The sequence below is a fragment of the Hesperophylax consimilis genome, chromosome 27, assembly GCF_061612785.1.
Source record: "Hesperophylax consimilis isolate HC1 chromosome 27, BYU_Hcon_1.0, whole genome shotgun sequence".
NCBI lineage: Eukaryota > Metazoa > Arthropoda > Insecta > Trichoptera > Limnephilidae > Hesperophylax > Hesperophylax consimilis.
The window spans coordinates 20,497,929-20,514,009 of NC_142862.1; the positions used below are offsets into that span (position 1 = coordinate 20,497,929).

At 35.7% G+C, this 16,081-nt stretch overlaps 1 protein-coding gene across 1 annotated transcript; it reads left to right on the forward strand.

Moving 5' to 3' along the window:
* Positions 1–499: 499 nt before the first annotated feature.
* Positions 500–12,434, forward strand: G6P (Glucose-6-Phosphatase). Its single transcript, XM_089647837.1, has 7 exons — positions 500–613; positions 2,485–2,649; positions 7,545–7,751; positions 8,679–8,806; positions 9,089–9,336; positions 10,427–10,548; positions 12,177–12,434. Exons 1-7 carry the CDS (start codon positions 561–563, stop codon positions 12,430–12,432), a joined length of 1,179 nt encoding a protein of 392 aa, XP_089503963.1. The 5' UTR covers positions 500–560; the 3' UTR covers positions 12,433–12,434.
* The last annotated feature ends 3,647 nt before the right edge of the window (positions 12,435–16,081 follow it).

Genomic DNA, 16,081 nt, shown 5'->3' on the forward strand with positions numbered 1-16,081 from the left:
TAAATCTTGCCTATTTCTTACTTATCCCTTTGGTTTTGCAAATATATTATTTACTTACTTACATGATTCCATATAATTGAGCTAGGATTCACTCACCAAACACAAGAGCCTCGTCTCTTTATGGTGAGGAAAAGCTATTATTATTTACCTTTATAACATTGTATAATATGTATAAATTGTATATTTACTGTAAAAAACATACAAATATTAAATAAAAAAAAAATAAAAAAATCTCTGTACGTAAAAGACACCCAAAACGCATATCAAAAATTTGAAAATCGTTCTAGATAGTTTTAAAAATACACAGTTTTTGTGCCCACTGTACAAATTATTACGCATTCTATAAATTGGCAACGAAGAGCTTCGAATAACGCCCAGCTGACAACAAGAAAAAAAATATTAAATTTATTTTCAGATTTTCTATATATAGCAACACTTGCCTCATATTTTGACAGCTGTCAAATTGACAGCTATTCAGACAATTCAGACTTCAGGCGTCGGACCCAGTGCACTAGTGTGGTAATGGTTGACTCCAGTTGACTCTTTGTACGAGCGTGAAAATGGATTCAGTTTACGCGTTCGGCGTTGGTGTTATAATACATTTGCAAAAAAGGTATGTTTTTCCTTTATTTTACATACTGATTAATGTACCGGTGCGTAATATTTATAGCAAATGATGTAATTAAATGGTAATTTTCAATGACAAATGATGCGACTAGATCAAAATTGAAAATCATATTATTTCATCACACTACAGTATAAAGATAATAACAAATTTTAACTCACATCAAATTTTCAAATATGCACTACGATTTTTAAATGTGATATAAAAAATATTTTCTAAATAGTACATGTTTTAATTTTTATAATTATTTTTTTTAAATCAGTAAAATTCTATTTAAATAGAAATTGTTTTTGCAAAATTTGAATTTATTAGATTTTTAAAAATATCCTTACTTCTTACCAACTTCTTTCGTTTTCGCTGTAGAAAATCACCCATTTTTCTTCTTCTCGCTGTACTCTTTCCTATTAGAGTTTTTTTTTTACTTTCCTATAGTTCCCGTGAGCACTCATGCCATGGCCCATTGTGCTAGCTCCCATTTCACCTTATTCCTTGTAAAAGTATCCAGGTTCCTTTGATAAAGTTCACCATGGTTGTCATTGGATATGTAGCTATGTCTTCCCAGGTATCTGAGCCTTGTTCCCATCAGAATCTCTTCATCCTCTTCACAGGTGCCCTCTCCCATTCCTTCCCTTTTCGACCTTTCTAAGAAATGAACATATTTAGTGTCAAATAAATAATATAATCTATGAATGGTCACTGTAAAAGTAAGCGTGCACAGATCCGCATCCTACGAATCCAACGGATTAATTAGGCGTAGTGTGTGGTAGTACAATCACTGTATTTGGATTGCCGACACGACCGCCATTTGCAATTGTATTTACAACATTATCATTCGAATTTTTGTAGCGATCGTACAAACTGAGTGTACGAGCCTAATGCAAAAGAGCGGGTGCGTTGAATCGGCAATCCGTATGATGTCATCGGCACGCATCGGAATAGTTGACCCTCTGTAAATTTGCATCGGTATTACTGACGGTCCGATGCGTCTTTCATCTGGTGCGGATCAGAGGACGCACTTGTATGACTAACTATACAAAGAATTCTAGAATTCATTTGATGCGAATCTGTGCATGCTTACCTTTAGGCATAACTGTTGTTGTTAGGTACAACTAAACTGCACGGATTGTCAAAGTGGCGGAGCCAACGAAAGTAATGAGTTTGATGAGTAGGTAGAAACAAAGGCAGGACACTGCTGTGCACAGATGTGATTAGCGGTAGTATGCGCCCTACTGTCGAATTTGGCAGCCATCTCTGGTACGGAGCCCCTAAATACCTGAAAAAAACCCTTGACTCTGTGCAAAAACGGGCGGTCCGTTTGATAGATTCTCCAATCTTAACAAACGGACTGCAATCTTTAGAGCACAGGCGTCAGGTAGGTATGCTGTCCTTGTTCTATCGGTATTACAATGGAAGATGCTCTGAGGAACTAGCGTCATTGATCCCTTCGGCATCGGTGCGTAGTCGGGATACACGCCAAACGCGCGCCCAACATTTATACACGGTTGACATTTGTCACATGAAAACGGGTCGCTTCTACGATTCGTTCTTAAGTTCACCAGCTCGGCTGTGGAACGAACTGCCGGCCTCTGTGTTTCCCCCCTCCTACAACATGGTACTCTTCAAGACCCATTTTCACTCCTTCCTCTCCACAAAAAGACCCTCCACACAGCATCCCCAAAGATGACAGGCCCTGAGGGAAATTATTTTCTTCAGGGCCTCCTGTGTGGAGTTAATATTAAAAAAAAAAATTTAAAAAAAAGTATGAGTGAACAATGTTGACAACACTTTTGTGCATGCCGTTTTATACCAATATACTATACTGTCATAGTACAATGAGACATATTATGTTCTGTTGATAGTTATGGGGTCCATGAAGACCTATTCAGCATCGTGAACAACGTGGCGCACCCTCACTACGCTGTGACGCACTGGTTCCCCTTTGTGGCCGTCTTTGACTCGGTGTTTGCATCCGAGGTGCTCCTCGTCACCACTTTTGGAGAGTGGCTTAACGCATTTTTGAAATGGTAAGTGTAGTTCTTACATTAATGTATTATATTGTCAATTCATACTGGTAATGAAAAAAAACGACATTTGACAATCTGTCAGTGTTTTATAGTTCTTTTTCTCATGTCTTCTCTTTCATACCAGACATGAGTCGCACAATCGTTATGGTAACACATGGTTCTTTTGATGCCCTCTCGTATCGGAGGTTGGCTATCATCATCCCCCTGCAGGCTGCAGCCCGGAACTGCACTCGCCAGTCACATATTTTACATTTAATACATGGTGCCAAATACTTGAAATACTGTTACCTATCTCATTTCCATTCTCTCATACCTTAATCAGAATTTATTTTTATGAAATTATAGTAATGTATGCTCTTAGTATCGCCCTGGTGAGCGACCATTGTTCCAAATCAAGCGCCAGAACTATATAGTTTGTTTCTGACTCTTTCCCTGCGGGTTCAGCCGTGTTTGATGGCAATCTGAATAGACAGGTAATTCCTAACCTTCCAATTCCCCATCTGCTTCCCTTCACCACTCTCTTTAACCTCACAACCTAACCTAACGGGGGCGCTGTAGTCCCACCGACTCCTGGCACTTGTCTTGTGCGATATTCACATGAAATAATCATAAAAACAAAACAAAAAATTTAAGGTCATTCCAAGGTCTTCAATTATTATTATGAGTTTTATTCAAAAGAAAAAATTCATTACAATTGTAATCAAAGATGGCTAAAGCTAGAAATGCAATTCATTCCATAAACTAAACAATGGTATTTTATTATTGATAATATTGTGTTACAAACCACTTTTAAATCGCTGCATTCAAATCCTCCATGAATAGCTTTTTGTGATTGAATTTTGAAAAACAACTTGTAACTTGTAAATTCTTCAAGAATTCTGATTCGGCAAATAGTTCTTTCTATTTGATACTGCTATTTTACATTATTGTCTGTTCTCACTTCTACAATAACAATTGAATGTATCGCCCGAATAATGTTGCAAACAACAAAAACAAGATTTTTCAGAAACAAGAAAAAACGTTTTTTAAATGATTTTTTATTAGAAAACATCCAATTTTTACAATAAGTTTTATATTACTTAGACATAAACAAGGGTACATGTGAAAAAATATTTTAAAAAATCATTAAAATAAAGGAAATAATCGACATAAAACAAAAAAAAATGTGGAATAACGTTGCTTAAGCTGCCACTTGCAACGTTTTTCCACTGTAGTGCATACATTTACTGAGCCGGTAGGTTTTCATAAAAGCTTCTGTTGATTTCTGGTAAGTATTTGACAAAGCAATGTCTTTTCGATACATTTTCGGGTACTATTCTTCGTTTTGGCTCCAGCACTTCAATACAGCTTTGCAAAAAAAGGTTCTGCTTATTGTATGTTTTAGTGTAAAAAAGGTCAAAAAGTTCCCATTTTTATGCAACGTCATAGTTTTACAATCTGGGTATCGACATTTACACATAAAGTCCTGTAAAAAAAATAGTTAAATTAATATTATCAACAACAGTAAGACGTCAAAAACAAACATGTCAATAAGAAATAAATAAAAACATATTGAATAACTTGACAATGGACAAGGAATTGTTTATCTCTCAGATAAAAATATGTCAGTGTTGAAAATATATAATATAATGAAGTGGATACTTAGTTTAAAAATATTAATATTTGATAATGTAAATAATAAACAAAGTACTTAAGAAATTTGTACTAAAAAACCAAACAAAACTTATTTACATAAGAAATATAAGTGTAACGTTATTCCACTAACCTGTGTTGGGGGCGATTTGCCGCTAACCGCTTTGCCTTTACGACTTGTATAAGGTTTACCCGAATTTCTTAATGCCGTCTGTTTATTATCCTTCCAGTTTTCAAAAGAAATCTTACGTTTTTTCCCTTTATTCATATTATTTAACATACTCGGAGACACCGAAACTACCTGCTGTACAGACGGCATGTCGGCTCGCGCAACGTTATTCCACTGAGACTGGCTCCCCAGCGCACTTTGGATGCTACTAAAAGAGGTAGATAGATATTTTTTTTCATGATGTGAAAGAGTAGGATAGATAGGTGTACACATAAAGAACATTATTCCACCAAAAAATCACTTTACGATTTTTTGTTGTTTGCAACGTTATTCGGGCGATGCATTCAATTGTTTGCCATATATTGTCAAATAACTCTTTTAGAAACTTTTTATATGGTGTGAAGTTAATAACTTACTCCCATCAAAACTGTGGTTTCAAAAATTCCCAAAAATTTCGTCACTGATTTGAATGACGATTGGACATTGTTCTGTTCCTTCTCACGTTTTTTAAAAATCATGTGCTTGACTCCTCAAATTGTACACTCTGTGGTCTAGAAGTAGGAACTTACATATTTTTTTGTTGTCCCTCTCTAAACAAATATGTATCTCTTCTATCAAGCCTTATATAAAATTGCCTTCCCTCCATTCAACATCTCATCTCTCTAAGTCTGAATTTGACTCCAATCTTCCATATAATTTTGAAATTTGCCAATTTAAACAAAATTAATGTATAAATTCACCTTCTCTCTCTCTTAAAGGGTGAAAGCCAGAAGAAAAAAACTCAACATTAATAAATGTCAAATTATGTGTTTTTATCGAATAATGAATCCAATAATATATATTATTGAATAAACACAATCATTCCCGATTTAAGAATAACCTGACAATATTTGAAAATCTTATTCTTCCACCACAGTAAGCATAAACATTGTTTTAATTGAACTCACAACGCCTGGGTGGGACCCAAGCGCGATGCCAACTCAGCCACTAACCGGTCCATTATTGATTAGCGGCTGATAATTCTATCAGTAATATTTTGTTAGATTCTGTCTCTGAAATGAATGACTTATAATAATGACGAACATTCAGATCCTGCGCAGAAAAGTACCACGATAGACTACGCTGCAAACCGTTGCCTTACTTTACTTTTTTGCATAGGGTCTGATTATTTTAATGTGTGCTCTACGGCGGTCTACTCAGATTGATATTGTGGTTTATTCGAAGCAATTGAACCTCCTGGTGCAATAAATATGATTTCCGGCGTTGCCTCCAGCTCGCGAAATGATACCTATATTTTATGTTAGGGCAAGTCTACCAATTTGGATGTCTATGGGTGAAAGTGCTTAACTCTGGATGTGCAAAAGTGCATTGACTCAATGGCTGAAGGTGTCAAATTATATTCATACTTTTATTACTTCCTATAAATTTTATATTTTCTTTCTTGTACAATACTTTAAATATGTGTATATCAGGCATTCGTACTTATCTACTGCACTGTTTATATTTATTATACAATCAAACTTGGTTATAACTAGCACAAGGGGACGGACTAAAGTTGCTTCTTGCAGCCATTAATCATTATATCCAAAATAGGTTTTTTAAAAGCTGTACGTACTTACCTACCTTCCTTTATTATCAATATATTTGCCAAAGTACAGTATATCTTCAAAATGCGAGTAGGTATTACTTATTAAAATAATTACTAAAATACCTTTTTATTACTCCAATTTATTATCAATGATTGTTTTAAAGATTTCGCGCTCATGTTTCTCAATTTCCTCTTCAAAATAATCAATGCATTATGACTAGCATCACCTAGTTCAAGGCTTCCAAGAAAATATCACTAAATTGTCTTATTATCACTAGCTCGTGCGTACTGTACCTACCACTTGTACAATCGCACTTGTCATAAATAACTAGCTTGCAGGATTGTTTTGTTGTCGGCTGTAAAATGTTACTTGTCACAAATCAGTAATGTACAACCTGTGGCCCCATTCTTGCAGCCCGCATGTCAATTTCATACGGCCCAATATGAGCCCAATGAGCCCAATATGGACCCAATACGGCCCAATATCAACGTTATAGAGAAAAATCTAAATATTTGGGGTAATTCTTGTAAACCCTGACTGAGAACATTTTTTTTATAGAGTTTTGGTTAATTTATGCTGCATTTCCTAAATGGAACCAAATTTGAAGAACCGGTTTGCATAACACGAAATTCAAAAAAATCGGCAGAAACCTTAATTCTTAAATTTCGCTCTCTATTCCCTCCCCCTCAACGAAAGAAGAAGAAAAATCCGCTTGTAGGGTTGTGACCTGTTTGAAAAATAGGCAACGCGGCCTCTCTGCTGAAAAAGTTGTGCATTACTGTCATAAATTTACCCCACGCTGGGGCGTAGGTACTCGTAAGTAGTTACCTTCATAAACATATATGTATTGGTTTTTAAAACAAAATTGACGATGAGTTGTAATACAAAAGAAGACGTAAAAAGGGAATAAATTTGGGATGACTTTCGCAGCTTTTATGACAATTTTACATAGCTCCCGATGGATATAATGGTTCACATAGCCGACAAACTTAGTCAAGTAGTGCCATAAAAATATGTCCCCAACGGGATAGGAAATTCTTTAATTCTTCCCAAATATTTTTTCAGACCCAAATTCATGTATTCAGAAATTGTGTTGACATAATTATTTGCTCCGTGAATCGACCTCGTTATAACAGTCAACAATTATATGAAGATGAGACTGAACTAAAATATTATTTCGTAATTGCTGTGAACTCGCCATTGTTGATGACTCGTTATAACCAAGTTAGATTTTATATGTTGTATAAAGATATGTGAAAGCCTTTTTAATAGGCATAAATAAAATAATAAATAAAATAATACACACAAATTTTCCATTGTTTTTGTTTTCTTTCTGTATTAGCAATAGTCCCCAGAATTTTTAAAAATTTCTCAAATATCTTGTGATTTATTTTTGGGTTATTTTACCATGTTGCGCTACCTCCTTCTTTGGCCAACATTTCGGACAGCATTACAGTGTCTATAATCAGGGCAAATAAAGTAAGTTTAATATTTGAATATTTCAGGATTTTCATGGAGCACCGTCCATTCTGGTGGATAAAAGAGACACAATACTACGGACCGTTGCGGCTGAACAAACCCCAGTTAAGTTACACGTCTCAGACGTGCGAGACGGGGCCCGGTTCTCCCAGTGGACATGTCATGGGGGCCATATCCCTACTGGCTCTCATAGTACTCTGGCTAATATCTTTAAGACGCGTTTATAACAGGGGGTAAGAAATAAGAAATTACTTTCTAATTATCTGGTTAGTTATTTTGTGGTCCACTTATTGAGAGGAATACAACCCAGTATGCCAATATAATTAAACAAAAAATAAAATTAAAAAATTAAACATTAAGGCCCATATCCTGCAATTTTGTTTGTTTACGAAACCATTCAATTGAAAATGGGCTTCATCGCTCATTATCAAATTATTAATGAAATCGCGATTTTCTTCTGCTTTTTGTTGGAATGAAATGGCATAATCAAGCCGTTGTTGGTAGTCTATCGGCTTCAATTCTTGCGCAAGTTGAACCTTATACGGGAACATGTGCAATGTGGCCAAAATCTTCAGAACGGACCTCCGCATAGCCCCAGTTGTCTTCTTGTTGATGTTTCTGGACTGTCCTGCACACTATCCACATCACGTTGGATATTTTCTTCCGTGTGGACCGTACGTGGTCTTCCGGCACATGGAAGGTGTCTTACTGTTCCATGTTGTCGAAAATTTGCAACCAGGCGGCTTATTGTTGGTGTTGAAGGTCCAGTACGCGCATTAAAAAAACGACGATAAGCACGCTGCGTCAAAAAAATTGACCGTTGATTTTCAAAATAAAATTCAACAATTGTTGATCGCTGTTCTGTTGTGTAGTGTTTCATTTCAAATTCCCCAAGTTTTCTTCACAAAATTCTGAAATAAAAATAAAAAATATTAATAAATTTAAAAAGTTATTAAACATTCAAACCATAACGGTAGTTTTGCGCCACCCTGTATTTTATTATATATTCATTACACAGTAGGTTGGGATTTTTTTAATTATATTTTTGGCATATCTGCTGTTAATTCATGGCCGAGAAAACCGTACGATTTACCAATTGTGGATTTGGCCACCTTCAAAAAAAGGTTAAAAACTTAAAAACATTGTGTATTTATTTGTAGGAAATGTGAAAATTGGATACAAATGATATTGTGGACTATAACGGGGTATGTGACTCTGCTCATTGCCATGTCTCGGGTTTACATTGCTGCACATTTCCCTCATCAGTGCATCTTGGGGATGATAATAGGTTCGTGAAACTAAATAATGCATTTTATTATTATTTATTACTTTATTAATAAAGAAGTTACAATAGGTACAAGATACAAAGTTTAAAAAAAAGAGTATATTGCGTTACAACCTTGTGTAAAAAAAGGTGGAGAAACGTAGGAACTGTTAGCGGCCGTACCCTTGTCACATACATTGTGTCAAAACGTGCCACGTAATGGGACAGATTATGTTGAAACAGCGAGCATTGTAATAGTTAAAGTTAATATTTGATTATTTTTGTTAATATTTCTCCATTTTTAAGGTCTGGCCACAACATATGCCATTGTTGAATACCTTCTGACGCCATTTTTAAACTTGGAGGACGATTACAAAAAGAAACACGCTGCATTGACCGAGTCAGCTAAGGGAACCAACTGTACCTACATGCGCGAGCTAAGGAAACGCATGGCGAAGCATGTCCTATACACCGCTGTATGCATTCTGCTGGCCTTTGGACTCTACTGGGCCATGAAAGCTTTTGGGGTAGACCCTCTGTGGAGCGTTAAGTTGGTAAGTATTTACATTTTAAACATTATTTTTCTTAGTATGGCGGTAGAGTGTTGGTGGAGGTTAAAGTGAGATGTTGATAACCCTGGCTGTTTAACCTTTCCCTTACTGTGCTAAAAAAATCCACGCGTTCCGGTGCTGTGTAGTCAATACACATCTCAAAATAAGCGATTTAATATCGGAAAAATATTAATATTCATAGCTAATCGATTATGTTTATTATATTTTATATCAAAAGTGATAATTATTGTAATTTAATTGCTGAAAACATGAAAAAACCATCGGCAGATGCTAAAGAAACGTGCTAGGGGTGCACATCTAACAACAGTTCGCGGCTGACGGCTGGCAGAAACACAGCGGTGCGGTCGTAGGTATCGATGGACTTAATCAAAATACAACTGCAGATGTGTGGATGTCTCATGTTCCCGCATAGCGAATTAAAGCGGGATATCAATAGCGTGTCATTTCCTCGCACACTCTTCGCGTATTGGTATCACACGGTTGATTGTATTGGTGTATTTGTTCCCAATTTTTGACAAAAATCTCTGATTTTTAATTGAATTTGAAAACTATGTAAAATATTATTTTTTTAATTCAGTGCATAAATGTATAACGGAGGAATACCTAAAATCTGAACCCAGAATTTATTATATTTATAGAGTTATTAAAGTTATTAGAAGCAATGTGTAGTAAATACACACCACAGATAAGGAAAGGTTAATAGTAGGGTCCATAACGAGATACTTGTTTTTCATATCTGTGGTCTGCCACTGAGTTCACCATGACTCTTTGTGACTATGATAGACTTTTGCATTCAGTACAAAGGATTTTCTTAACCCCTAAAGGTCTATTTACATCTCCCGGCACGTAATGTGCCAGACACATAGCTGACTAGACATGGCTCAATTACTTTCATACATTATGAAACTAATACACGGACAGTAGAATATTTTGTCTGTACGGTCGTATATAAATGCCTGCGCAGTTCAGTACAAAATGGCGCCGCATCCACAGCTGATTGCGACACTGCATGGGCGTATGGACTGGTGTGTATGTGTATATATGTATAATGCATGTGTGTTTGTCATTTCAGGCTTTTAAATGGTGCCCTTCACCAGAATTTCTCCACTACAATACCACTCCGCTCTATTCCTTTGTGGAGTCTACGGCATCCATGTTTGGTCTGGCTATTTGTCTCACACCTTCCATCAAAAGGTAACTATTTTCTCCTAACTTCTACCCCTTTTCCTTTGAGGGTTGATCCATCCCTCAGTTTCATCACAATGTTTTCGCGCATGGTCATAAACTTGGGCACACCCTGTCCACCTCTGGGAAATACCAGTACCTTATGCCCATTGCCCGAGGATGCAATGTTTGCCTCTAAGCTAAATCATCCATTCTTAATATAGGCATCATTCCAAAATGGCAGGTACTCTGAACATCTAGTGAACAGCCTGAGACATGCCAAAGGCTTGTTTTTCAATATCAGGTACTGTTACCATCCAATGAACAATCCAGAGACACGCAGGAATACCCAACATTTGTATCCATACATTGAACATTTGCATTTGAACATGCTGTGGAGTGATTTGCTAATTTTTTGCCTCTCCCTCCATAACCTACAAGTGTATTTAAGACTCTGATTCGCTCCTTCACTTTAACTTTAAATACCCTGCACAACATTCCCAAAGATGACCTAGTCCCTAAGAAATACCTCAGGGCGTCTGTATTAAATTAACTGCTCTTGAAAACTGAATGAGTTCTGACATCATCTGAATCTACTACACCAGCTACGACAGAGAGAATGAATGAGAAGTGATTTAGGTACATGTGACACTTATCTCCCCCCCTCACCACTTACAGTCCAAAGCGTCGGGCTCCCAACCATGCGTCATGGGTTAAATTCTCTGCCAGCTAAGTCCTCCATCATTGCACAAGCAACTTTTTCCCACTATAAATGATGGATGAATTCAAATATTGTCGCATTCTTCGTAACCTAGGAATGTTTGTCATTATTTAATCTCATTTAAGCGTCTGTCACATACATGATTCATCAGTGGCTATCCTTGCATGCGAATGTTGCGTATGTGATCCATGAAATTTAATGGGATAGATTGTGTTAAAACGACTAGCTTTGCAAAGATTAAAAAACAAATTTAACACTTAGCTTTAGTGGGTTTTAACAAATTTAACTAATTTATAGCTCAATTGGATTTTTATTTGGAGAGAATGGATTAACTTATTTTAAATTTAAAACAACTCAATTACTGTTTAATTTATTGTGAAATCAGACATGAGCGCATCAACAGAAAGCTGCCTGCTCATTTAATAATAATAATTTTAAAAAATTACACTAGTAGATCTGCGAACAGTAGACGCGTCCAATAAAAAATGTTTTTAATCTTCTCTACTTTAATAAATCATAACCAAAACATCCTCTGAAATCATAAGATTTGTAAGTAGGTACTTAAATACCTAACTACTTAATTTTAAACCATATCTTTTATGTAACATTTTCAAATTTAGAAAAAGGAGTTATTATTCAATTTGTCCTAAGAAAAAGTACTATCTCAATGACAATTGTTTTTTTCAAACTTTCTTCGTGCAGATAGGTACCATAATATTATAAAGCTCAGTCAAAGTTAGCCATTTAGTCAAAGTAAGATTTGCACAAATAATAAAGTGGATGCATCAGATTTTCGAAACCGGAACTGAAACATACAAACAAATTTATTTATTAGACAGATGAAATTTATTCCGACGGTTGATTTAAAACAGAAAGCTCGGTCAACTAGAATTTCTCATTTCGTTTCCATTCTAATAATGTTTATTTTAAATTTCAGTTACAGATACAACACCAAGTCCCGATCCCTCATCATAGCCGGCATCTCCGCTCTACTGTTTCAACAGATATTCGAGCAGTGGGAGACCTCCATCGATCGTAACAGCGCCACATATTTCTATCTCATGAACTTCTTCCAGTACGCACTGAGGCCCATGTTCTTCCTAAGAATCGTGCCCCTGCTTGCTACGTGCAGAAACAAGTGGAAGAATGTAAAGGCAGAAGAAACCAAAAATGCAGCTGACAAGAAAAATTAACCTCCAAACCTCCAAAAGAAATGTTAACCTCCTTAGTATTATTGTTTTAGAAGGTGAATTATAGGTCACGCAATTAGAGTTGATCAAAACAACACAGTATTGTGTGTATTGGTGCATATGCATGTAGTTTAAAAAAAATTTTTTTTTGTGAAACCTCACAATAGTTCCAACCAGTGGCGGCTAAGGAGCTTTGGATTGAAAATTTCCTTCAACTAAAAATACTAATTTTCAACCGATAATAATATCACCGAAAATCAAAGCAAATAACAGTAATAAAAGTAATATTATATTATTACTCTAAGAATACCATAAGAATTAAGTTAAATTCAACCGGCACGAATTTTCGTTCTTTGTATCACGTGTCATAAGTCACGTGGTGTGAGCGGTGCCGGGAACATCCATTATCTATACGCTAAGAGCGTGGATGCTGACAATAGTATTGAAATTTCTCTGAAACGTAAATGTCGCTCGCCAATGTCTCTTAAACTCTTCGGCGAGATGGCGCCACTTTCGTTTCCAGCTCGCATACCGAACACTCCAGCCTGTCGGTATATGCTTAAAAATTGCTATTTACTAGTGTCTGCTGAAGGTTTATCTGACCTGACATACGGATAGACTGGCAGTATTTTTAGCGCACCACCCATTTTTGTTAGTACAAGCCGCCACTGATTCCAACTGCTCAAAACCGTCTGGAGCCAGTGAGACTATGGTATCCCCAATTGAGGTATTTTGTGAGGCTGAATGTAGTCACATGCGGAAGAAGAAGATGAGAGCGTTCCTAGCTATTCATACCTTGTCACCAAACACAGCTAATGCCATTTCAAGCAACGTTTCAATACTGAATGGTTGTCTTGCACCACGGCAATACTAAGAGTATCTTCCACTCTGGAACGTTCTGGAAGTATACTAGCTATATATTATTTTTAATTAATAAATTGTGAAATAACACAAATTCTTCAAATAAAATCTACTTGCGCGTACCGGGATTTGAACCCACAACCTCCAGCTTGCTAGTCGAGCCTTACTCCTCAACCACGGAGGCCATATACACTTCTCACAGTAAAAACCCTCTTGTGTGCCGCTGTTGTCAAAAGGCACAAACATTCATTCAATCATTTCTTTAATCTATTCTGGGGAAACCACTTTTGGTGGATTAAACACTGTTTTTGTAAATGTAAAAACACATTATCTGGTAAGATGGTACCATTTACAATAACATAATTTTGCAAAAAACAGTTAATACGAAAACAGAATCAGCTAATGGATGGCGAAAATTTAGCGTTGACATACCAAGAATTAATCCTACTTAATGTTATTAACGAAAAAGGTATAACTAAATATATATGTCAATGACATTACAGACACATAGACACGTGTTATTGTCTCCCAAAATGAACACAAAATGTGGCGAGAAACAAACACCAACGTTTCTAGTAAATTCTTAATTCAAATGTCCATTCATGTATGACAAAGATAGACATTCAAAGAATATGTGTGTACGAATGAGTGAGAAATAGGACCGAGCAGCGTTTACGTACTTAAAAGTTGCGTTGAATACTACAGTCTATATCACGGGTTGTGATTGAGATGACAATAAGCTTACTCGCTTATATTAAGACGTATATGGAATGCTGTATGAGACGACCTACTGCCAGTAGGTTGTCCTTTTCATACGTATGTGTTGCTACGATCGCTATCTCTAACAGCGCTTAAACAATCAAAATAATAATTAATTGGGTGTATTTACGATTAAAATGTCATTCCTTGCCTTTTTCTAGTATTTGCCGAGTAGTGGAAACACTTTCTCATCACACATGAGGGCATTATGGCACTCACTTACGCAATTTGGCTAGATACAGCACACAACCTCACATGATGCATGACAGCTTAGTACTAAACGAAAAGGACGGCAATTACCGTATCTTTGATAATATTATACGCCCATACAAGCTTTTATAAACACTATATACTATACTATAATAATAAGTAAAATTTGTTAAAGAAATTATAAAATGGAACACACACAAAAGAATAATTAAAGCTAACATTAATATTTATTTATGAGATATGTTATTATAGCCTTCTTGTAACTAACTTCCGTGCAGTTGAACCCAACTTTTATTTCTGAAAAATTATTGCCAACTGCATGCAATCTAAGTATTATAAAAGCAAGTATCTAGCTGACTACTGAGTCAGGACTGTGATATTGTTGTTCCAATTCTAGTTGGTATATGAAAGGTAATTAGACTAAGTAAATCAGGGCTGTCTATAATCTTTTGCTTGCTACTATGAGATCTCTTCAACATGTCTTGAGTTTACTAATTTTATTGGTATAAGTTGTATAAATTTGAATGTTTTAGAAGTTTAGTGTAAAACATGATGTATGCAAGCAATGCATCTGTGTTAGTGTCAACTCTGCTGCGATACCTATAATGCTGGCAAAGATATTCATATCAAAAGTTAACAAGTAATGATTATTATTTATGTGGTGTGATGAGCCACTTGAATGATTTTTTAAATTTACTGAGAGATTTTTAAAACTTCTTTATCGTGTTTTAAAAACTGTAGAAATTATTTAAACGCATTACATTTACTTTTTAATATTTTAGAAATTGAATTATTTTTTTATTAACTGTGAAAATTGTTCCTTTGAGCAACCATGTAAAATTTAAAAAATTAATATGGTTGCTATTTATTTTTTGAGCATTTTCGTTTTCTCAGTAGAAAAATCTATTCAATAGCCACCTGATATTTATTAGTATATAATAATTTATTTTTTTATAAATGTGTTTTTGTGGCTATTTATTTATAAGTAGAAAATTCTTTAAAAGCTTCTAAAAGTTTTGGCGTGATTTTTTGTGATTTATTTTTGCACTTGCCCTAGGTACTAAATTTACAATTTTTAGTATTTTACTTTTGGAATATAATATATTATTTATTTATGTTTTAAGTAAAATGGAATGATAATAGTATCTGAATACATTATTAAGATTATTATTAAGTTACCAATAAAATAGACAATTTTATACAGTGCTGCTTAGTTATAAAATCACCTCAAAGTCATAAAGTTTTTCAACAAATTTTCGACAAAAAATCTTCCAATACATGCTGTAGTTACAAAAATAACTAACTAACTAACCATCACGCCGTTTCCCGCAGGGGTAGGCAGAGAGGACGGACCGCCAAACAACTCAGTCTTGGCGCACACTTCTTGCCTCATTCACATTCATACATCGTCTCATACATACTCTTCTATTATTCTGGCTCTTGACATGGCCCGACTCGAGTATCTGATTCACTTGATCGTGCCATGTCTTCCTCAGGCGTCCCCGACTTCTGCTACCATTCGCATTTGCATCATCCTCCTTACACTCCTTTCTTCGCTCATTCGCTCTACATGCCCAAACCAACTAAGCGTCCCTTTCTTAATCTTACTAATTACGCTTACATCAGCCTTGCACTCTTTGCGGATCTCCACATTCCTCACACGATCATACATGGTTTTACCACACATACGCCTCAGGGATCTCATTTCAACAGCATTCAATCTACTTTCATCCTTTCTCTGCCAGTTCCAAGCCTCACTTCCACACATCAAGGTAGGTACCAGCACTCCATTGTGGACTGCTAACTTCGCTTCTTTGGACAA